At 41.4% G+C, this 24,630-nt stretch overlaps 1 protein-coding gene across 3 annotated transcripts; it reads right to left on the reverse strand.

Moving 5' to 3' along the window:
- Positions 1–708: 708 nt before the first annotated feature.
- On the reverse strand, positions 709–23,183 carry dnajb2 (DnaJ heat shock protein family (Hsp40) member B2). Of its 3 annotated transcripts, none has more exons than XM_088930296.1 (9): positions 22,441–23,179; positions 15,386–15,493; positions 14,705–14,814; positions 12,330–12,383; positions 11,427–11,540; positions 9,257–9,346; positions 8,580–8,703; positions 6,075–6,145; positions 709–4,407 (listed from the first exon to the last, which is right to left on the reverse strand). In XM_088930296.1, exons 2-9 carry the CDS (start codon positions 15,448–15,450, stop codon positions 3,875–3,877), a joined length of 1,161 nt encoding a protein of 386 aa, XP_088786422.1. In that variant the 5' UTR covers positions 15,451–15,493; positions 22,441–23,179; the 3' UTR covers positions 709–3,874. The 3 variants fall into 3 exon arrangements, with proteins under 3 accessions (XP_088786422.1, XP_088786423.1, XP_088786424.1); XM_088930297.1 differs by lacking the exon at positions 22,441–23,179 and adding an exon at positions 17,195–22,407; XM_088930298.1 differs by lacking the exon at positions 9,257–9,346 and having other exon boundaries at positions 22,441–23,183.
- Between the last annotated feature and the right edge of the window lie 1,447 nt (positions 23,184–24,630).

Consider the following 24,630-nt stretch of genomic DNA (forward strand, 5'->3'; position numbering starts at 1 on the left):
AACTTGAGCCGGGACTGAAACAAGGCGAAGCAATGTGGAAGCATGGGAAAAAAAAAGGAATCAGAGGGAGACGCAGTAAATCTTAAAATGAAAGATCTGATCTGAACGGCTCTGTAGCAAGCAGGCTCTTCCTCTCTGACCGATTGATGCTATCCGTAACAGCTCTTTGACAATCCTCACAGGCTGCTCAAATACAAAACGCAATCCTGACAGCGCATGTAAGCCCTCAGGTTACGACGGAGAACGTGGATAACTATGAGCGTATGGACACATGAAACTAAGCACTCTAAGCCACTACAGGTCATGGCAATAACTAGATCATATTTCATTGATAACTGCAGCGGACACTATGATCCCTGACTCCCTTTCCAGATTGGTCCTACTACTTCAAACTCTTCTGGCTTTACCATTCAAATATGATAAAAGAAAATGCGTCTGCCAGGGACCTTGTTCATCTTTTTTTTCCCCCTACTGTTCCTTTATTACTGCACAGACACATATGAAGCAATGAGGCTGAAATGACCAGTGACTCATGTGGATGAAAGTCAATCGGGAGACAAAGAGTAAAAGTTGTGAAGCAAGACTGTTCCCATACATGCATATGCTGTTCAAAATTCACCTGTTTGTCCTGAACAAGTCATCCATCTTACGTTGCCTGAAGTACAGTGCCGGACGATTTGTATTCCACAACATTCTGCGTACTCCTTCTTAATTGCCACGTATTCTTTATTGTAAGAGGTGCATTACAACAGCGATTACAAATCCCGTTTTACAATTAACATCAGAAAATGCAAAGAAACGCGTTTTACATTTAAGTCACAAGCTTTTGAGGGAAAGCATTTCCAACATCTCCTCCTCTGAATTTCCTTCCTTATACTGTATATTAGAGTGCAAGAATAGCGGCAGTGTTCAGAGCTCACGATTAACAATACAGTGCTTCAGCTGTCATCAGTGCAGATGCGGTGCTAGGACTCGGAATATTCAAGTATTCATTAAGACATCAAAGGTGAAAAGATCAGAGGTTTCCGTTTCATTCCCCTCACGCACGTAATTCCGACTGTTTCTCAAATCAATATGGCTGACATTTGCGCGACTGAAACCAAACCACGCTGGTTCACAACAACGTCGCTCCCTTTCCACTCTCTCAGATTGTTCAGCGATGTGGCCGATTTCAAGAACAAGCGCATCTAATGAAGGCAATATCCACAGGGAGCAAAGACCAGGGAACTCAATGCCTCCCAACACAAACTTGTGCCATCAGTCCAAAAGGTCCAAATGTTTTGTTCCACACTGCAAATAAGGCTGACTGGGAAGTAGAAACTGAGGATCTTCATTTCTCAAATAGCAACTGTTGTGCCACAGACCATCAGCTTTACACTCCAGTCTGTCGAACTGTCCCATAATAAGTACAGTAATTAGTTTCCATTAACCAGAACTTGATGAGAAATTCAGGCACCACAGCACTTTGGCAGCTGATACATTCCACATTCTGGTACTAAATGACTAAGGTAAACTAAATGTCAAGATATTCTTCTTTCATGACTCCCTCAGCTGATGATAAAACAAGGAATCATCAGGCTTTTGCTCCGGTCTCCATTATGCACATATACAATTTTACATCTCTGAGGAAAAATAAGTTATTGATCATTTCAATATTGTTTTTTTGCTTTCTTCAGCAAATGAACAGATATTTACCATTCTCATGTAAACTAATTTAACACACTGGACCTGAAGGACAGTCCAGCTGAATCGCTGCTTCTGAATTTTTTTTTACTCTTCAGTTTCCACCAAAGTAGCCATTAGTAGCCTTATTTTATTTTACAATGGAAAAAAAAAACTCTTAAATTAGTTCATTTTTTTTCTTTTCTAAGTAGCCATCAACAAGCAAAACGGGGACAGGTCTTTCGAGCAATTCGAATGAACATGCCCGTCAGAGAAAACGCTTGCTGTTCGAACTTGTTCAGATTCCCAAAAACACACAAAGCTCAGAGAAAGTTTTCTCACTAACAAAGAAAGAGGTGGACACACAATGAAGCCACTTCAAAGGCTAGAAGCAGGACACAAGGAATCTGCTCTTGTGATGATTGTGGGGAAAAAAAACATCCTTCATATAGTAAGACTGTTAACTACAAAATGTATAACATTCTCCTTTTTAGCTGCATAACCAGTAATGTGCAATTGATTGTCACAAACTCAACTGTAAGTATGAGTAAATGCAAGTAACTGTTGGGTTACAGCATATCACATCCCCAGTAAGCTGAAGAAGGCAGGAAAAAACTCTGTATCCAGAGTAAAGTGCTTTTCAGTGACAGCCTACCTATCATTTGGTGGAGAGAAATGAACTCAGTCAGCTCTCTGAATGTATTTTAAAAATAGGACACTGAGTAACTTATGCGTAAGAACTCTTCCTCTGACTAATATACAAAAAACTGCTATGTAGCAGTTAATATGTTTCACCTCCTGGCATGCTGACAGGGATTAATTGGACAAATGTTTAGGTGAAATTAAATTGCCAGAAGCATTACGAGTTATCATAATACAGTTTTGGGACCAGACACCTTATTTCCTAAAACCTTTAGACATTATCTACTTGTAATTGAGCTGAAGTCATGGGTGTAGGCTCCCAGCATGTGTTGGAGCAAGAGAAGTGTTTTTCTAGCTACGAGCTTGTCCTTCTACACAATTTTCAGTCTCTCACCATGTTCTTCAATACACAATGAGCGCAAGTTTAAATTTCCCCGACTTTGCTATTTAAATACAGACTTTAAATTCTAATTTGTTTCCCCCACCAAAAAACAACCTTGAACAAATAGCACGCATTTTGTTCATTTAAAACACAAACAGTTCCTTCAGAGAACTACTGGGCCATGTTTATAATCAGGGTGAAAGTGCCTTAGTATCCTTAATTAATTAGCAAGTGCAATGTTATTGCTTTGTTCTGAATTCCCCCAAGGAAACTGAATTTCTTCATTGAAAGCTTGAATGCATGTCAATGCTCTCAATATTTCAAATCAGAGCATTCTTAAATTCAAATTTTAACCGATAAAGTGTAAAAATACTAATATTAAATTAATATTGAAAACAACACATGAAAAACCAACATAAGGCATTTATGTGCATAGGATTTTCTTAAATCGTGGTTTTTATCAACTCACAGAAGTGCTCTAATAGGTTTTCATATATAAAACCAAACAGCTGGGAAATGATCCATACAACCAACAATAACTGAGCTATGAATGAGTTTATTCTGAAGCCACTGTGTGATGATGTCATTAATCCCTGTGGCAACCCGGGAGGCAAACTACAGTAAAGTCATCGCTCTATATGACCTGAAAGACAGGGTGAAGAAAAACAAAATGATGAACCCAATTGCACTAATCTTTCTCTCTCCAACTAACGAGGTATGCTGTAAGGAGCATCATATGTCTTGGCACCAAGAAAACCTTAAAAAACCCTCAGAACAACCTTATTACAAATGCATAGTATTTTGTGAATTCACATTATGCAGGGGTAAAACTGTCAAAGCTGATTCATAATCTTTGTACACCATACGTACAGTATATGCATGTTTTCGTGTACTCATGGTGGTGGGCTTAACGACAAGTCAAAACAAGTAGAAAACCACATTATGTCTAGTGTTATATGGCACTAACCTCTGAAAAAATCTGCATTCCCCAAATATATGCATGAACAAACAACCCTTAATAAAAGAGAAACTCATCACAGCACTTCCTGTTTCAGAAACCATCTGCCACAGCACTGCACATGCTCCAGGACAGGACTAACGCACCTGACGTCAAGACATCCCTTTAAAGACGAGCGTTAGTTAGCTTGCCCAGGTCTATGTTTGACCAAGGCACATCTCGTCTTTGTCTCAACACACTAAACACTTAAATCGTTTCTTTTTGTCATTGGTTTCTGCTGCCGTCCCCTTCTCCTCTTCTTGCGGGCCCTGTGAGCTGCCTTCCTGGCGTGGGATCCTGGGAGTTCTGCTCTCCCCGGCCTTGGCTCCGCCCTGACTCTCCGCCTCCCGCCTCCTGCTGGAGGGAGTAGTCCTCTCTGCCCCTCCTCTCGGCTCCTCAGTGGCCCCACCCCTCTGGCTCCCCCTAATAGGCCCTGCCTTTTCTCCACCCCTTCCCACTTCCTTCCTGCCCCCCTGCCCTGCTGTGTGCACACCTGCTCTGTGCTTCCCATCCATCTCTGAGAGGCTATAGGCCAGGGCCATCTGCAGGTCTTCGTCTTCTTCGTCGGTGCTGTCCCGGTAGCTGAAAAACGGGTCGGAGCTGAAGGATCTCTGAGTTGGAGTCCCATGGCGGAGCCCGCTCTGATCCAGGAGAGACTGCTGTGGAGGATTCTGCTGCTCTCGCCGGCTGAGCTCCAGGGCCAGGGCCATCTCATCCTCAACACCTGCAGGGACCGATCGGGGGACTTCGTCAGTAAGTGTTTATCTGTGTGAAGCTACATCACCCTGCAACTCACAACGGGCAGCCCACTGAGGCTCAGCAGGTGTGAGCCTGGCCAGTACCTGGACGGGAGACCTCCTGGGAAAGCTGAGGCTGCTGCTGGACCAATGTCCTGGTCATTCAAAATCCCAGGGAGTTTCTCGAAAAGAGTCCTGGCCAAATTTCCCCCTGGCCTTAACCAATCATTACCTCCTAATAATCCCCATCTCTGAACTGGCTTCATCACTTTGCTCTACTCCCCACTCACAGCTGGTGTGTGGTGAGCGTACTGGTGCTGTTTGGCTGCCATCGCATCATCCATCATGCACTATACACTATAGGGAAGTCCACCATTAACTGTAAAGTGCTTTGAGTAGAGAGTGACCAGAAAAGTGCAAGGATTATTATTAGTCTCTTGACACCTTCCCTTTTAAATAAGCATATTAAAGGATCCCAGAAGTACATTGCTTTGCTCCTTCTAATTTTGGCTGTGCACAGCTGAAAATCAGATCCAAATATCTATTATCTACTAGCAGCTTGCAAGCTATTTGGGCCTGATGGCTTCCTTTGGCTTTTAAATATTCTAATGTTCTAACATTTCTGTGACCGTGACACAAAATGGCTGAGAGTGACTTGGTGATATTTGATCATTGTAAATAAACTGGCAATGTTTACTAAAACCTGGTCCTTTCAGATGCATTCCACACATTTTGAATCAGTCAGAATTTACCATTATTATCCGTTGATTATATAACCACCAAAGATTAATCATATGTCGGTATCTTGACATCTTGGCTCACAGTGATGATGCCTGTACCAGCATGGTGGGACGAGGGTGTGCAGACCTACCCACACATGGAGCTGTTCTGCTCTTGGCATTTAGAAGCTCTGCAGCAGTGCCCCAGAGAGTCAGCGTGGACTGAAGGAGAGACCCATGCTTCCCTGATATCACCCAGGAACTCAGAAGGGATCGCTACTTCCCTGGGAGCTGAAAGAGATCTGGCTGGCTAATCCCTACCCTACCCCAGGGGCTCTGAGCCAGTCTGCACTGTGTCTTGAGGAATCCTGGTCACAGATGCAGATATTTCACCTGTGCATATTTCACGCTACAGAGTAGGAAATGCAATATCCAATTGCTTCCCTTTGCATTTGATAAGATAAGATCACTTTATTAGCCATACATAATTTCTTGCATTAGGAATTTGGCTTTTTTCGCATACCCCAGCTTGCTCTCCATGAGACACACAGACAGGGAGAGAAGCTTGGGGTCAGAGTGCAGGGTTAACCATTTATACGGCGCCCCTGGACCAGTTTGGGTTAAGGGCCTTGCTCAGGGGCCCAACAGAGTAGGATTCTTCTGCCAGCCCCGGGTTTCGAACCAGCAACCTTCCAGCCACAGGTGCAGATCCTTAGCCACAGTGCTACCGCTCCACCCCTAAATTTTAAATTTAACTTTTTCCTTTCAAATTTGAGTTTTCATATTCTGGAATGCAATCATGCCCATGGAGTTTTGTTTAAAAAAGGAGTTCAGGCAGATTTCACATTGTAATGCGATAGGGTATAAAATACTGTTGCTGAAATCAGGGAACCTGATTTTAATATTCCCAACAAAGGCAAAAAAAGGATACTTGCCATTGATTAAAACAGTTTTCAGCACCCCGTCCTCCTCAATCTCAATTCTTTCTTGGCCATTCTCTCGGATCCTAATAATCAAGACGGGAAGAAACAAGCTGAGCACAAATTCAGTCAAGTCTTAACCGACATGTATCACACCTTAACACTGAAGCTTCTGTATTTACTCGTTAGGGTTGGAAATCAATCCTCTAGCAAGGTGGCTTGAAAATGTACAGTATAATAAATCTGTACTCTAAGTCATTAACATTTATCATGTCACCCACCAACTCGCTTTGGTTATTATGAGAGAGTAGGAGAGTGCGACAAACAGCATGCAACCTCATGGGAACGTAGTGACAGCTTATTCAGAACAAAGCTGGACATCAGTGCTGCTCTTGAATGAGTGTACTTGACAGGAAGACTTGTATCAGTTGCAGCCCTAAGAAAGTCCTAGACCCAAAGCAATTTACAGTTTTACAGTACAAACAGCATACACTACTCATTTCATTACAGGAACAGCTGGCATATCGGATTACTATAAGTATATGTTGGGCTTCTAAAGAGTTGAAAAGAGGTAGTTCTGTGGCGCTTATAGTTGTAAAACGTCCTTAGAATTCTTGCGCTCCTCTCGTTTTCTACCCCACGGGGTCCCCTTGGCACATGACTATGACTTGTATCCATTCTGTGCCTGTGAAAAACAGTGGAGCAAGCAGCCATTCTATTTTTGGGCTTCAAAGGGGATATTTAAAGCTCCACTAGAGTCCCATTAATTCTTTTTAGGTTTGGCGTAAGTTTGCTAGCGTCAGGTCTCTTAACTGGGCTAACCAAAAAGTTACGTTCTGACACCCAGTGGGAGATTTCTGAGGAATCTAACGTCCCACTTACATTAAGTATCATGGGAGAAAAATCCTGCCTCCTCTGAGACCTGTTTGTCTCCTATAACCACACAGACATACCTCCACTTTCTTCCCTAGATTCATTCATCTCATTTAACATCTGTCAACATCTGTTTAGGGAGATACACATACTTTGTCTTGAGTAAATGAACCCATTGCCTTTAAGTTGTTCCTTATGGTGCTTCATTTGCAGGGTTGAGATTTGTTTCCCTGATACGGGAAAAGGCTGAACCCAGATCCTCACAATTCTTGTGAAAATAGTAGCAATCATTGTGAATGTGTGTCACTATTAGTAACTGTAAATACAGTATGTATTCGGGTTTTTTTAATTTGCTGCCTTGTTCATTATTCTACCAGATTACTGTGATAGGACAAAAGAAACCACAGATCAACACATAGTTTTTAAGTGACATTCACGGGTATTCACTAAAAATAGGGGGTGTTTGATTGTGAATATATAAAATTTGCTTACAAATCAAGCTGTTATTATGATCGGGTTTTCTCTTTAATATTTTAGGCTCATGTAATTCAGTTGTTCCTCACATTGAGCTCTCTGATCTAATGGGTAACGATTGTTATCCTAATAAAATCCCCCAGTCAAAACAGTCACAAATCAGCTGCATAAAATTTAAGATTCACTTAGCTACTAAATTACAAAGGAACAGGCCTCCTCCACCAAACAGTCTCCTCTCAGTTCTAACCTTGCATACTACCCTATTCAGACTGAAGACCGCTTGCAAAAACAAGACATCCCAGACAAACAGAAAGGAGATCATCTTATCACAGAACTTGAGATATCCTCAAAGCTCTTTGCGTCCAGTTGCCCAAATCGAACTGGATGGAAGACGGAAGTCTCACATTATATACCAAGTCTCTCGCTATTTTGCACCTTCACAGACAGCCAGCTCAAACTGAAAATGCAGTTGCAGCTGCCAAAATGACCAATGACCATCTGCCAAAGTGACACAGTCACCGTGCTGTTGGAGAATGTAAAGCTTGTGCAAATAAAATATAAAGATTAGATAAATACCCATGGATGGTTTGGGGGTAAATTGTACCTTTCCATCTACCATATAGTAGCAAAGGGTGTAGTATGAGGATGAAGAGCCAAAGTGTGCAGGTAGGATCTGATATAATAACCTTACATCTGTTCACTACATTTATATCAGTCTACACCTACTGTACAAGTGGTAACTGAGACATAACATTGAGCCAGCTGTGTGGCCCGTTTCAAAGTTGATCACTCTGATCATGGCAAGGCTGTCTGAAGGCATGTGCCTTTTCTTATAGTGAGAAGAAACATAACAGCCAATTGTGATCTTAGGATCTGTCTATTATGTGCTTTGATATGGCATGCACATTTAATATTTATTAGGCATTAAAACTAGTGGTCACACAGAAGCTGTAGAAGGACAGTCGTTGGGGGATACCAAGAATGAACAACATTACTTGTTTCATTTAAGAAGTATGGAATGCACTGTGCACGGATTTTCAGAACAAAGACACAAAATGGTGGGTCTTGTTTTCTTACCGATATCAATCGCAGAAAGAAAGCTCGAACTTATCTGTTTGTTAGTCAAAATCTCTGGACGCCTCCTCAGTGGAGAGCAGCAGAAAGAAGCCTTACTTTTTGGTGGTGGTCCGTTTCCCGTTGACTATCCTGGTTGACGTAGACACAGACCGGAAACCACCCATTGCACTGCCCATCCCATCCATGCCCCCCATAGAAGATGAGAAGGAAGTGAAGTTCACTGCAAAGAAAGGTGCTCGAGTTGAGGGAGTGGGAAAAAAAAAGAATAAGACCTTGGTACATATCTAAGTTCAGCTCCTTTTGTTTTTCCTTCCAAATCTTGTGCTGGGCTTTCAGACAATCATACAAGATACATTCGCAGGTCTAAACTCTCAGATGTCATTACTGCTAATGGAGACTGAACCCAAGGAAATGAAGAAGTAAAGAAATAGTCTGTTTTTCCACCAGTTAGACTCTATAATATTAAAAACAAGCGATCGAGGTGTTTCTACAAGGTGAAACGAGAGAGAAAAACCTTACATGTAATGTCAATGGGCATCTTGTATGACATGTTAATCATTACAAAGATTCTCCTTGAGCATGTTGCTATCTTAAAATACTGAGCTTTCACCATTATGATTCCTCCTCAGGTTCATATTTATATTCAAAGGCACAGCACTGAAACTGCAAGTGCATTGACACAATCAGGCATGAGGCAGCAGCTTCAAATCTTCAAACGGAACAGCAGACGCGAAACTGGAATGACTTGTGCTGGTCCCAACGCCATACCTTACCTCCTGTGGAAGGGAAGGAAAAGAATCGGCTTGGTCCAAGCCGGGAGCTGCCAGGACTTCCATGAATCCCGGAGAAGGGGCTGAAATCGTCTAGGAGGAAGGCAGAGGACACAATGACAGAATGCCTTGACCGGATCTGGGGCCTGTGAGGTCAAGACGAGGACATGTAATTAACAGGCATTTCACAAACATGGTGACAACGCCCAGTGGAACAGACCAAAGAATCAGCCACTGTAACATCAGGGAAGTGATGGTGGGAGAATTGAATGAGAATTTTTTTAGGTCCTTAAAATATCAGCATATTTTTCTCTCTCATTTTACTTCTAGGACTATGCATGTACAAAACCTCAATTACATTATCACAATTAACGGGATTGAAAAGATCCCTATCCTGGGAACTGCAGGCAATGATAGTGTTTCACATGATTTGGGAATCCGTCTCTTCAAGCAAACAGTCAACCATGAAGACCAAGGAGGTTCCAACACAACCCTCTGAAAGCAGTGCAGGTGATTATTAAAAAGTGAAAGGTGGATTGAATCATACACATAATGCCTATATTAGGCTGTCCCTGGCAAAACTGAGCAGTGCACAAGGAGGAAACTCATTAGGGATTCTACCATGAGGCCAATGGCAACTTTGTACATGATCCCCAACCAGCTTAACAGAGATTGAGCAATGTCACAAAATTGCCTGACCAATGGTCAAAGTAGGTCCATTTTCTGAAATGACGATGGCACCACCGCAAAGCACTCAGCTATATCAAGTGCAATTTATTTACAGTGCTCCTCTTCCCAGTAAGAAAAATGAAAAATGGGGAACAAAAGTTGATAAAAAAAACAGTTCTTAAATCCAGAACAGAAAGAAATCACCACAAAACCAGTTAGAACTCTATCTCCAACACACCCAACTACCCACCAACCAAGCAACAACTCCCTAGGAAGAGGAGCAGCTTATATTGTGTGTAAGCCCCTCCCCCCTGGAATGAACCATTATCTTTTTACACACAAAATAGTTCACAATTCCATAATTCATTCAGTCTGTTCACAAAAGAAAGAGAAAAATAGATGTATCCAAAATAACATTTGATCACTTCTCTTGTACTCTTTTCAAAACAGAAAACAAAAATGGAATTTCCCCCCTATACACATGCATGTGGTTCTTCCCTTTACACTATAAATATACCTTTAGAACGGGGGGTTAGGTTTGGCCCTTCAAAGCCACCATAGGCTGGCACAACCCGGACGTCTCGAACAACAGACAAAACAAACAGTAAGAATCATTCAATGTGAGAGTGCTCTCCATTCACACAATAGCAACACTCAAATGAACAGACAATTACCGTGCATGCTTCTGTATGTATCTGTGCCTCCAATTAACAAATGGCTAATAACCGGCAGTCACCAGCCAATCCTCGAGTGTGCACCCTCAGGAACTAGCTAGCAACCTGTCGGCGGAAAGTGTGTGATTTGTGTGTTTTCCAGTGCTACCTGTGCCTCGTTGACAGACTCCTCTGTCATAAGCACATACGCAAAGAAGGAGTGAACACTGCACCCTTCCAGCGTGCAAAGTTGATAAGGTCTCATCCAAAAGGCATAATTATAATTAATTATAATTGCTTACACTTATATAGCACTTTTCTGGACACTCCACTCAAAGCGCTTTACAGGTAATGGGGACTCCCCTCCACCACCACCAATGTGCAGCATCCACCTGGATGATGCGACGGCAGCCATAGTGCGCCAGAATGTATTTGGCATGTATCTGTAACTGCGCCAAAGACACTTCCACCAAGTACTGATTCAAAAGGGTGATTATGTATGACTCAACATTCATTAAGCTTTGGATTTTTCTTTTCAGTTTTTCATTCTGTTGAATGTTGCAGCAAAAAGAAATACATGATCAACTGACATAAAATGAATCATTTTGCTGCATCACATTATGAAGCAAAAAGAATGCTCATGTATCAGTAATTGTAGGAATCAATAACTGGCTGGAAAAAAAAAACAGATCGAGAACATCACTATAAACACTGCAGTAAGCTGAAACCACGACAAGGAAATCAGAAGCAGAGAAAGCAGCTTTATTCTGGAATACTTGACTTAAGGGGACGAGAAAGTTGGCATTTCCCCAAGCAGAGGAAACCACCTTCTTATTGACCAATTAACTCACCGAAGAAACTTGCAAATGGATCTTGGCCGCCGAAAAACTCCCTGAAGACCTCGTCGGGGCTGCGGAATGTGAAGGTGAATCCCGGGAAGTCCGTCGTGCCGGGTCCCCGAGACCCTGGAAAGAATGGAACAAGAGAGGAAGAGAGACAGTGCGCCGTTAAACTCTACCGTTAACACAGACCAGAGCACAAGAATTCCCCCGTCCTGCCTCACAGGATCACAACAAACAGGCTGCCCTATTTCTCCTGAACAAAAACAGTAGCAAACGCCAATTTCAATCAAATTGCATTGTACCCCCGCACAGGAAAACGTCTGGCCCTCTCCCTTTTCTTACAATTGTCCTACTGTGTACAAAATAATCTGGTGAATCCGGTTGTTTAAAAAAAAGGTCTCTTTTCGTATTAGACGCGGGCTCTACCGTCTTTTTGATCTCCAAAACGATCCTGTAACGTCTCTGTAAGCAGCGCCCGTTTAACTGTCAAAAGCAACGCAGTGTGGTAACGAGGGAAACTAACAGCAAAAGTTCATCTTGTTTCAGTTCAAGAAAATCACCATATCTCTATTAAATTTTCTTTGTACGTCTCTATTGGGCTTTCAAGAGAAGGAGCATGGGAGCTTAAATGTATGCGAATAAACTTAAAATTAAATCTCAAATAGCTGCATAATTATGTTGCTTTACATTCTGTGTTTCATTAATTCAGAGCCTTATCTAGTTTGCCTTTCCTTGAGGTGTTTTATGAGCTTTGATGCAAGCAGTATGACACACAGCATCCTCTATCCAGCCCTCATTAATATTTACAATTTTACAACGAAACCTTGGCAGCTTCAGTATCCCTAATGTAAAAAAAGCAGGAAACACTGCAGATCAGAGTTTGTACGGAAGTGGGTTAGCTATTTTTCGTACCTGCACCAGACAATCCATCCTTTCCATATGAGTCATAAGCCTCCCGCTTGGTTCCTGAACAAAAAAGAACCGTCAGAACACACTCAAGATTTTTTTCGGTGAAAACCCGATTGCTTATTGGTGTACAAGTAGATGGCTAAACATTTAAAGCACATACACTAGTAAAATCAACATTCCCACCATCATCTAGTCCGCAAGACAATTTCTTTCACCGAAACCACTTGAAATGTCTCAAGCTGGGTCCTAAAGAATTATGCTGTTGCATGAAATGTGATTCAGAAAGTGTTTTTCTGCTAGCACCAGGTTACTATTTTATATTTCAGTATTTCTGTGTCAGTTGATAGCTGCGTACTGTATGGTTTTCACTGAGGGGATTACCTAGTACTCACTTTCCAATATTAACATGCTTTTAGCCATAAAGTATTGAGCCAATTGCAAGAAGAAAGTACTTACCAGGTATCCAGAAGCTGTAAAGGCATTCCACATAACTTAAATATTTTCATAGTGCCCCTGCACTCCATAAACAGCTATCACTAGCTCTAATTTAGATCCACCTGTTATTTTTGGTTATTCTCTTTAACTACTAGACTTAATTCATTGCTAACTGGTTTCACATTTTCTACCATTCTCTACCAGTGCTACACCAGCTGCTGCAACAGCTAGTAATGTTTTAAAGTGTCACTGTCAGTGCTATTGTCACTGACAGAGTACGCCATACTTGCAAGAGAACACATTTGTGGCACAAAGGACTTTACAAAACATCTGAAAGATTAATAAGCATTAAAGAGCCATGGGTGTGGAAAATTATCTTCCAGGTCACTTTTTCCCCTGAACTGAACACACGTGCCTTTGGAAGATGGGAGAAAACTGAAGAAAACAAACTCAAGGACAACGTGCAAACTCCACACGTAGAGAGTACCACACATCTACCACAGGACCGAAAATCTCCGCAGCAGTGCTAACCGCCATGCCACTACCCAAATGTAATTTCACTTTTCTGAATGCCAAAAAAATGCTGGAGCTGCCAAAAATCTAAAACTTAGAAAAATTTGTTTTCCCCTGAATTCGCAGAAATTGTCTTGTTTGTACCATGTATGTCTTCCACATCGTTACTATTTCTATTACGAACCAATTATGTTAAAGGTCATAAATATGTGTTTTTAATCTATTTAGAGTTTAAGATGTTTTAACAAAATGCCGCTGCTCTACTTAAGTTTCATGAAATACAGCGCTCTGCAAAAGTATTCAGACCCCATTTTCAAATATCGCTAGATTACAAGTGATACTTATACATCTTTTTCCAATCAGTATTTTAATGGGCCAAAGCAACGCTGGAGTGGCTCAAGAACACAAGGGTGAATGTCCTTGAGTGGGTTGTGTGATGCAGCTTCCATTTCGTGATTATTCAGTCAACAGTGCTCACTGGGATATCCAAACACTTTGATATTTTTGGTACCCTTTGCCTAATTTATCCATTTTTATCACTTAATCTCCAACTTCCTTAGAATGCTCTTCTAAGCATTAGTCTTCATTTTCATACCTTTCCTTCAGATTCACTGCCTGACCAACGATCCCTAAGCAGACTGGGGTTTTTATCCAGTAAATGTAACACTCACTTCAATGGTGCACAGACACAGGTCAATGGTAAGGCAATTATGTCCTTTTTAGGGCAATTTCTTTCATCTGTGTCAACTTATAGTTGCCAGAGCATTTAGAGGTCTGTCTAAATACTTATGCAAGAAGCATATTTCTGTTTTTGACTGTCTTTAAGATAATGGCCAATAACTAATTTTGAATTAAAAAAATGTTCTGTTTGAGTTTGTGTTCTGGCCGTACAAAAACTGATTTGAAAAGGTTGTGCAAGTATCATTTGTTGTCCTGCAACATTTGATAACATTTAAAGGGTCTGGATAGATTTTTCAGGAAATAGTCCTCATAAATTAGATGTAGTGAACATCTCTAATTTATCAAATTACTTTGAAGGTCTGTATATTGAAAGGTGGCAAAAATGAAGAAATAATAATACAAACTTTCATGCTTGTCAAACAATTTGAGCATTCTCAAACCCAAACATGACAGTTGTGAAGGAATTTTGCTTTAAAAGAGTATTGCATTTTGCAACAGGCAAAGTCTTCATATTTTTTTGGTTTCTATTGTGACATCACACCTCCTATCTCAAGAAGAGAAACTATATAAAAACAGCTCAAGGAGTGATTTGTCACTTTTTGAGACCGAATACTAACTTGTTCATTCTGAAGTCAGATACAAGCATGACATTAAATAGGAAAATCCGGTGTTGAGCATTTTCCTAAGGGAGCTGTTGGTTCTTAAGCCATCTACACGTTTGTTAAGACCTGGAACACAGGAATACCTACTGTCTGACAGAACTTCATAGGCTTCTGCTATCTCTTTGAATTTCTGTTCTGCCTGTTCCTTGTTGTCTGGGTTCTTGTCAGGGTGCCACCGCAAAGCCAGCTTTCGGTACCTAAAAATAAAGCAAAACAAACACAGGAGCAGCCACTGTGAACTCGGACAGAACGCACTTCACTGGTTTATACTTAGCCAAATATTTCCAGAATGCAAGATAGCTGCGTGAGGATGTGGTTGTCACCATAGCACCCAATGATAATACGATAATCAGTCAGAGGTCAGAAATTTAGTATGCCACAAAGGATTGGGGATTTTACCTTTTGACTGTGTCAGTAGCTGTATTAGGGATTAACGACAATGATGTGGCACAATGGTAAACTGGACTTTTACAGTGGCACAGTTCAGTAAGATTTTAAATATGTTTTGTGTTCATTTATAGGGGGAGTGCTACCTTGTTATGATCCTTCAATTCTATTGGAAGACTGCTGTGCCTGAGCAAGCTAATAGGATGATTTGAATTTCTCAGAGTTTAAATATTTCAGTTTCTGAAAGTGGAAAGTACAAGCTTTTATCCTAAAAGACTAAAACCGCTGCAAATACAAAAGCGATATAATATTTCACGTTTTGGCTGGCGTCGAACATCAAAAACGGCAAAAAAACAATGCAGCCAGCCTAGCTGTACTTACGCCTTTTTAATATCTTCTTGAGAGGCATCACGTGCAACTCCCAAAACATTATAATAATCCACCATGTCTTCCCTCACGGATTCAGAATCACTCGCCTTCTCCTCCTGCCTGTTAGAAAAAAAAAAGAAGTATTTAGGCAAAGAACAGCCTAGCAAAACACGAATGTGTGACAGATGCTTGATATTCTTTTTAACCGCACATTATTACAAGGGGAGAGCACAGTAGTGCAATGACTTGCAGAGCTGGGGATCCAAGTTCAATTCCTGGGGTGCTGTCTGTGTGGAGTTTGTATGTTCTCCCCGTGTTCGTCTGGGTTTTCTCCAGGTCCTGACCCTAGTGTGAGTTGTGTGTGTGCCTTGTGATGGACTGCTGCCACATCCAGGGTGTGTCCCACCTTACGCTCGTTGCTCGATGTCTGTACGGGATTTAATAGGGTGCTGGCCAGAGGTGCAGCTGTGAGGTGCCCCACCTGGGATCCAATCACAGTCACTCATGGGCTCCAAACCCCTGTACACCCTGCACAAAAGGCCAGACCCTCTGCAGTGGGAGGATTCTCCACTGTCTATTGTAGGTTTTTAAGGAAGGTGATGTCACTGTCTGCAACACACTGTCACGACCGCCAGCCAGCAGAGACCAACTCTTAAACGATCTAATCAGCACCAGCAGCGGGTTATTATTAACAAGCGCCGCCGCACGCGTTAACCCACCTGCAAACGCTCTACCGTGCGGCACGCCGCGCTATTTACACCATCCTAACCTGCTTCCTGCTGCTCGTTATTAAGTCTACTCCTTGAGAGCTCTACCTGGCGTTTTCCCCCGTACCTCGTATATCCTGGATTCTGGACTCCCCTTCTGCCTTTTCGACTTTGGACCTCGCCTCTCGTCTCGGACTGTTTGCCTCCTGTGTTCTCTCCGGATTACGACTAACCTTACTAACCCTTTTGATCACGACCTTGCCTCTTGCTTCGGATTGTTCGCTTCTATCGCTCTTCCTGGCTACTGAAACACCCTTTTCCTTTGGACCACGAACTCGCCTATCACATTGGATTGTTCGCCTGCCCTGTCAACTACCCACTCCTGCGTCTGCACAGGATCCTCGTATCCTTCCACCAGGAATTCCTAGCACACACTTAGTGCCACTGAGCCCCGTTACTCAAGTCAGGCCTTAGTCGTAATGAAGGCAGCAGTCCTCAAACGGACACTGTCCACCACCTTCTGATACAGAGCCAGGGGAATCCACTGCTACTATATTAACATGACATTACACAGCACGTCTTTAAATAAATCTGGCCACATTTAACATCCTTGTCAGACCATAAAGCAGTCTGGTCATTCTCCTTTGAGTTCTTTCAACAAACAAGCAATATAAATCATATTAAATATAAGGTTTCTTTGACTATACCCGTATTTGGAAAATAATCCAGGGCTGTTTCATTTGATGCAACAATCAAGTGCTTAGAATTTGTGGCTTACTGCTTTAAGCAAAATCAATCCTTACACTCAAACGTGAAAAATTCTTACAGCAATTCCCAGGCTGACAGAAACCATTAAATTAGGTTCATTGAAGCAGAAATAATGACAAGGGATGTAAAACAAAATGTATCTTTACTTACAAAGAGCTACACAGGCACAGATAAAACCTTAAACACAGAGATCTGGTCAGTAATGGCAGACGTACTCCTAGCAGCAATGGCTGATAAATCATAGGTATGATACAGGTTCAAAGCATCTTCCAATTAATATTTTGCAGAATAAAATTAAGAAGCAAACACATTGCATGAAAAACAAGAAATAGGTCTGCTAACCAACCTTTTATTTTCACTGTAACTCACTACCTTGAACTTTGTACGGTGCTTGGAATGATAACAGAAAAGCCAATCCCACAAGGCGTGTGAAGATTCAATAGGTCATCGTTTCCCAACTCAAAACAGGGCCCACTCTGGTGTTCAGATTTCTCCCACAGACAAGGCGCCATGCTTTTTTTCACCACAGCCCACTGAAAGCAATTTCAATAGGTACGGCATGTGTAGGTTCTCTACAGAAAACTAAAGAATTACAGGATGTGCATTAAATGTTACATTAAGCTCTTCCAGCTGAGTTACGGAATACCAAATGCAACAAAAATTGTGCAGTTGTCATAGGCGAAAAGAAAGTTCAAAATAAGAACAAAAGAGCCATTATGAATGACAGGAGGCCCATTCAGCCATTTCTAGGAAAAAGCCAGTTATTATTTTCATTAGGAGCATTTGTTGCTTTGTCCATAGGCATAACATATCCATTGGCACCTAAACACTTTGAAGATTATTTCACTGAAGGTAAGTAAGAGATTCTGATTCATATTGTTACCGTTAAAAGTTTCTATCCAAAACAGAACCGGCTGAATTTCACAATTTAACTTTAATCACTGCATTACCGACCTGTATTGAAGACTATTTGAAGTGTGAGATTGCATTTCAGTGCTAAAACGTAAAACTTCTGCGTGTCCCAGTCCCGCCAAGATGGGTGCAGAAATGCCGCAAATAGATTATTGTAACATGATTCAAAAAGAAACAAATTATTTTAAAATAAATGGCATCATTTGATTATTTTAACTGTCACAATAGAAAACTTGTCAGCCATTCTCAAGGTCAAAGTGTGCTGTGTTTAGCACTCAAGGAAGCTGCATACAAAAGCCCAGAGATAAATAGACAAAGGTATAATATTGATACAATACATAGTATATGTGTGGTTGAAGTTATTTGTTGAGTTGGTTATGAAATGTAGTCCAGTATAATGTTTGATTAAGTACAAATGGGTTATACTAAAAGCTAATAGCAAACTTTTCTTTCTCTATGCAGTGATTTCAGTAAGCTATAGTTGCTCAATACAAACTGGTTAGCAGGCCTATAGATATTTCTTGTTAGATTACAGATATTAGAAATAAAATGGGAAATTGTGACAATACAAAACTATCATAGGTTTGATAATTGGTTGGCATGGGGTTTCTTAGCTTTCTAGAGACCAGCTACTCCTGCATTCTCCTGGATTGCAGGTTTGCAGTGATGTCAATGGGAGACGCTCTGCTCCTCCAGTCAGTGCTGACTCTCCTGTCAGGCGCTGGGAAGAACACGTCACATCATGAATAGTTCTGCATATAGGTATGGCAGAGCAGCACATCCAAAAGGCATAGGATTTGTTGCCATACAGCTCAGCACTAAAACGATCAGCAATTCCAGTTTGGGATCTGTATAAAAGATAGTCTATCAGTTACACGTTTCAATAAAGGAGATGGAAAGAGTGTAAATTCTTGCTGCGCCCCTGACAAATTTTACAGAACGAATGGGCAGCATAGTGGCGCAGTGGTTAACATTGCTGCCTCACAGCGCTGGGGTCCTGGGTTCAATTCTGTTATCTGGGGTGCTTTCTGTGTGGAGTTTGTATGTTCTCCCCATGTTCATATGGGCTTTCACTATGTGCTCCAGTTTTCTCTCCCACAGAAAGGAATACTGGAGGATTAATTGGCTTCTAGGGAAATTAGCCCTGGTGTGTGTGTCTGTGGTAGCCCTGTGAGCCCTGTAATGGATATGCATCTCATCCAGGGTATATCCCACCTTGTACCCAGTGCATGCCAGGATGGGCTCCATTTTCCCTATGACCCTGTATTGGATAAATTGTTAGAAAATGGATGGAAGGGTTTGGTTGAAAAAATGCTAAGTAAAAATTTAATGGTACACTGTACGCTGTTGTTTAGACTACATGAAACCAACTAAACCACTGTTATTACTTACATTAGTCACTGTATGTACCCATAGTCATGAAAACTCTATACACACCTAAACACTTAGATGATAATTTCGCTGAAAGTGAAAATGTAAATGAGATTATCTGGCCGATTCAATTAGTATTGTGAAAGATCACTGCATGATCTGCTTGGAAGTGGCAATTTCAATATTTTCCTTCCCCCCCTGTTTCACATCTGTGCCATTTTGTTGCATTGGTATGTATTACTACCTCTTACTTCACAAAACCTAAGGACTACTGGTGAGATTTAAATGAGGAGAGTAGGAAGGACAGATGAAAATAATCTTTTTTTTATTTTAAACTATGTCCTTCTGGTAGATGAAAAGGAGAAAGAGTCTGGGAAAATGAACAGTTCTGTGCAAAAGTTTGAGCAACCCTGGTCAAATTGTATGTTTCGCTGAATTTGAAGTGTAAAGAAGTCGACACATCCTCTGTGTGGTGCAAACTTAAACATGCCATCTTCCTGCAAATTTTAATGCACATACAGTATTTATTTAGTTTTGTGGGTTTATTAGGTTTTGTAGAGTTTTATGTTCCGTGGGTCTATTATTTTCAAAATAATAAAACACTGAATGTGGCAGGTGCAAAGGTTTGGCCACCCTAAATGTCAGTACTTAGTAAATATCCTTTAATAGAAATCACAAACGATTCCAATAGCCTTTCTTTCCAAGCATCTGCATTTTTTCCCCCACTCTTCCAGCACAGAAGTATTTTTAGGTCTTCTTGCATGCCCTGCATGTCTGAGATCTCCCCAAAGATTTTCAATAATTTCAAGTCTGGGGACTGTGAAGGTCATTCCCTTCCAAAACCTTAATCTGATTTTGAGGTTTGTTTTGTATCATTGTCTAGTTGAAACGTCCATCCACTTTTCAGCTTCAATTTCTTCACTGACTCGCGGCCAGTCAGTTTCTAAGATTAGTTGAACTTTAGTTGAATCCATTCTTTCTTTTGCCCACACAATATTTCCCGTGCCACTGGCTGCCACACAATCCCCAAAGCATAACAGATCCACCCCCATGCTTAACAGTTGGCAAGGTGTTCTTTTCTTCAAATGCTTCACCTGTTTTTCTCCACATGGATCTTCTGTGGTTGTGGTCCAAAAGTTCAATTTTCTTTTAATCAGTCCACAGTACTTTGTTCCAAAACGTTTCCAGCTTATGGAGGTTTTGTTTTGCATACATTAGATGTATTAAGGATCTGCGCCTGTGGCTGGAAGGTTGCTGGTTCGTATCCCGCGGCCGGCAGAGGAATCCTACTCCGTTGGGCCCCTGAGCAAGGCCCTTGACCCCAACTGCTCCAGGGACGCCGTATAAATGACTGACCCTGCGCTCTGACCCCAAGCTTCTCTCCCTGTCTGTGTGTCTCATGGTGAGCAAGCTGGGGTATGGGATATGCAAGAAATTGTCTATGGCCAATAAAGTGATCAAGTGAAAGATGTTGATTCGTGTGATGAGGTTTGTAGAAAAGGTTTCTTCTGACAAAGCTCCCGTGCAGATCATTTTTGTGCAAGCAGTGCTACACTGTGGACCTGTGGATCACTTCACTGTTAGTTATAACTGTCAGCTAAACTTTTCTGCAGGTCCTTCTTAGCGATCTGTGTTTTCTGCGTTGCAGATCTAACCAGTTTCTGAGGAGTTCTAATCTAAGATTTTTGGGGTCTTCCGAATGCTGCCTTGACTTTCAGAGACCTTTTCACAGCCCTCTCCTGATTTGTAAGAGTGAATTATGCCTATTTTCAACTTCTCAGACAACAGCTTAGAGGAATCCATAGGGGCTGAACGTAGGCAGAACAACAGTTACGGGTTGGAAGGGTCAAAGTATTCGTCCCAACAAGTCAGTCAAGTTTTGGGGCCTTTGAAAAACACAACGTAAAAAGTAGCAATGAATGAACTGGAAGGATGCCTAACCATTTTGACATGCCACATTTTTTTTTTAGATGTTGTTAAAATCAGCAAATGAATAGTCATTTTGCCATATGACTTACAGAAAGATTTTTGGTTTCATTTCGTACCATGTAGAGGTTGTGTCAACTTCTTTTCACATAGAGATTCACTGAAACATACAATTTTACCAAGGGTTACAAATGGTAGGAGGCCATCCAGCCCATTGAACATAACATAGCATAGCATGCCTTGGCAGAAGAACAGACGCCCAGGTTGGCCCTTTCAAGCCAATTTGGTAGTCAGTGGCTTATTGGTCTGAGGATCTCATCCAGCTGTTTCCTGAAACAAACCAAGGTATTGGCTTCAACAACATGGCTGTGCTGCTTGTTCCACGCTCCCACCACCCTTTGTGTAAAGAAGTGCCTGCGGTTCTTGGTTTTAAATGCACTTTCATGTAGTTGTCGCAACTCACTTCCTTCCTGAGCAACAGCCTACATATGAGTTCTTACCAACAAGCACAGCTCATACTGTAACTTACAAAATCAGAGCCCTTTTAGCTACAAAAGTATCTTTTATTAAGTATTCATTAATTCCTAAGCAAAATCCCAATTACTGTACACAAAACGTTAAGGAGAGTCTAATTTGACGGAACACAAAGATTTACATTAAAACATAATACACGCGTGTGTTGTTTTCATGCGTTTGGAAAACATATGGCAAAGAAAAACTCCTTATCCGCGAAACAAAATCTTGAGCAATGCTAAGAAACACTTGACCACAGTATAATCATTACAAATGTTCACATTTAAATTATTCACATGAAATCCGATACCCATTCAATAGGAACAATTTGAGGCACGTTAAAATCAATACATAGAAATCACAATCCCAAGGATTAGTCATTTTTTATGTAAATTGCTGTTCTATAATACTGATATCAAACCATGCAATTCCGCGCATAGGCAGTCAGACGAAACGACTAACTTCAGTTTACGCAGCATGTTCAGCAATCAGTGAATGATCGTGTCCTGACTGCACCCCTAAAATCCCCCCGTGAATTTCTGGTGCCCATGTCTAGAAACTACAGCTCTAGTGCGTGTTATTTCAAGAGAATGCCGTGCTCACACAGGCTTCTCAACAGCTGCAGATTCTCCGTACACACCAATTTCATCTCTGAACAACGACTTCCAGTCAGAGGGTGCGCGTTAAATAGCACACAACGCAGATCTGGATCAGAACGTAGCCTAGTCTTTATGATAGATGTAACGATTAAAAACTTTTTTTTTGTGCTCGACATGACACGCCATGAACGCAACATAAATAACGTTCTTTGGGAAAGAAATGACACACGCTGATCAGACCACACACAAAAAAAACACGCCGACATCTTACCTTTTGGAAAGGCGCAGAGATACAGTTCCACGATCCTTCCTTTAAATGGGAATGAAGTATTTTGGAGAGACTGGAATGCGCTTCCAAACGGTTCCCGGGGATCCAATTAAAACGCGTTTTTCCCAGTGACGTTGTCGACGAACCTGCTGTTATTTCGAAGTGTACCGGACTGCTTTGCTCGTTTTTATGTACCACGCAGATACGCAATTTTAATAAAGACACTTCTGCTCTTATTATAATAGTGTGCTAGATCAGTCAAGCCACCCTAGAACTGTTACACTCTGTAACGTCATAATCAGCTGAGCAGAAGCCTCCAGAAAAAAATAGAACGTCCAGAACATACCAGGCATTTTGTTTGTTTTGGAACGTCATTAGCACCGCCCATTTAGTCGGAATAACCCCTCCCCTTTATTAAATATTCATTTTGTGTTGGCGTTGATTGGTTGGATCGCCTGCAGGCCCGCCTTGTCGTGATACGTTATTATAATTTATAAGATACTTCCTCGTCTCTACAGAGGTTGTTATAATTTATATGATACGTAATAAACAGCTAAACGTAAAAAGCAATAGAGATGTGGACTCGCAAACTGGAAAAGTGAAAAAGCAATAAGATTTTTCAGAGGATTTTTGATAAAGTTCCACATAAAAGACATGTTCTTAGTTCTTAATGAAAGGCAATGGATGTTTTTGGACTTACAACTGGTTATAAATATTAGAACTGGGTATAAAACAGTAAAACTAAGGAATGGCAGTTACAAGAGTCTTTATTAGAACCACTGAAATTTACAATTTGCATGACATGATCTAAAGTTCTTCTAAAGGCAATAAACAAGTGTAGTTTGCGTGTTATAGCAAAATTGGAGGATTTATTTAAAGCGATCTTATTCAATGCTAAGTATTATGGGCAGTTACAGAAAAAAAACTTCCTGTATGACAGGACGATGATTTTGAAGAAGGTACCTATGAAGAACTTTGACACCTCATCTTCCACCTCTAGATAAGAGGTTCTCAATCCTGTCCTTGAAGATAATATCGGATTTGCTGTTATTCTCTTCCAACTGGGCCCCGACTCATCAGTTGAGATAAACAGGGAGCAAGAAAGCACTCTCAGCTGTCTCGGTATTTGTATTTACAGTTATTGTAATCCCATCTCTGTAACACTGGGATAATGCTAATTACTAAATCAATGAAACACAGAAAAGGACAACTGGGAACTACATGAAACTGCATTTGAAGAAGCTACCAAGCTATGCCGCCAGTCAAAGCTGATTTCTGGAATACATCTCCGAACTCCATGTTTAGAAAGTTGACAGTCATACTAAACTAGTGATACTGTAAATTAAATTAGAAAAACTTGTAGAAAACAAAACTTGCAAACACTGTAATCAGGCAACTTGTTTCCTTGACTGGGATTAGGAGCTCGTCATATACTGTATACTGTAATCATCTTTTCTTCAGCTAGGTTTTATTTAAGCCTTGGTTTCACTGTACATACAAAGCTCACACGTGCATCACTTAACAACACATACTCAATTGGGCTGTGGCTGGAAGGTTGCTGGTTCAAATCCCATGGCCGGAAGAGGAATCCTACTCCGTTGGGCCCCTGAGCAAGGCCCTCAACCCCAGCTGCTCCAGGGGTGCCGTATAAATGGCTGACCCTGTGCTCTGACCCCAAGCTTCTCTCTCCCAGTCTGTGTGTCTCATGGAGAGCAAGCTGGGGTATGTGAAAAATGACAAATTCCTAATGCAAGAAATTGTATATGGCCAATAAGGTGATCTTATCTTAATTAGATTCTCAGTCGCCATATCGATTACAATCGAAACCATGGTGACGTGATTTTAGTTATCATCTTCCTTTCCATTCTGTGTCTAACATGCTAAAACTTGGTCCATTTCAGGGTTGTGGGGGAGCTGCAGTCTATCGCGCTAAGCAATGGGCCCAAGGCAGGGTACACCCTGGGTGGGACGTCAGTCTATTGCAGGGCAGACGCATACAATCTTTTGCAGGGCCAATCCTCGCAGAAGCGAAATAACCTGCCGATACATTATGTCTTTGGACTGTGGGAGGAAACCAGAGCACAACATACATACTCCACACAGACAGAATTGAACCCAGGGTAGCGAGGCAGCAATGCTAACCACCGCAACCGACAACGATACACTTGAAATCTATTAGCATTGTTGTTCACC

This window comes from Atractosteus spatula, chromosome 13, assembly GCF_055471065.1.
Source record: "Atractosteus spatula isolate fAtrSpa1 chromosome 13, fAtrSpa1.hap1, whole genome shotgun sequence".
In the NCBI taxonomy this organism is placed as follows: domain Eukaryota; kingdom Metazoa; phylum Chordata; class Actinopteri; order Semionotiformes; family Lepisosteidae; genus Atractosteus; species Atractosteus spatula.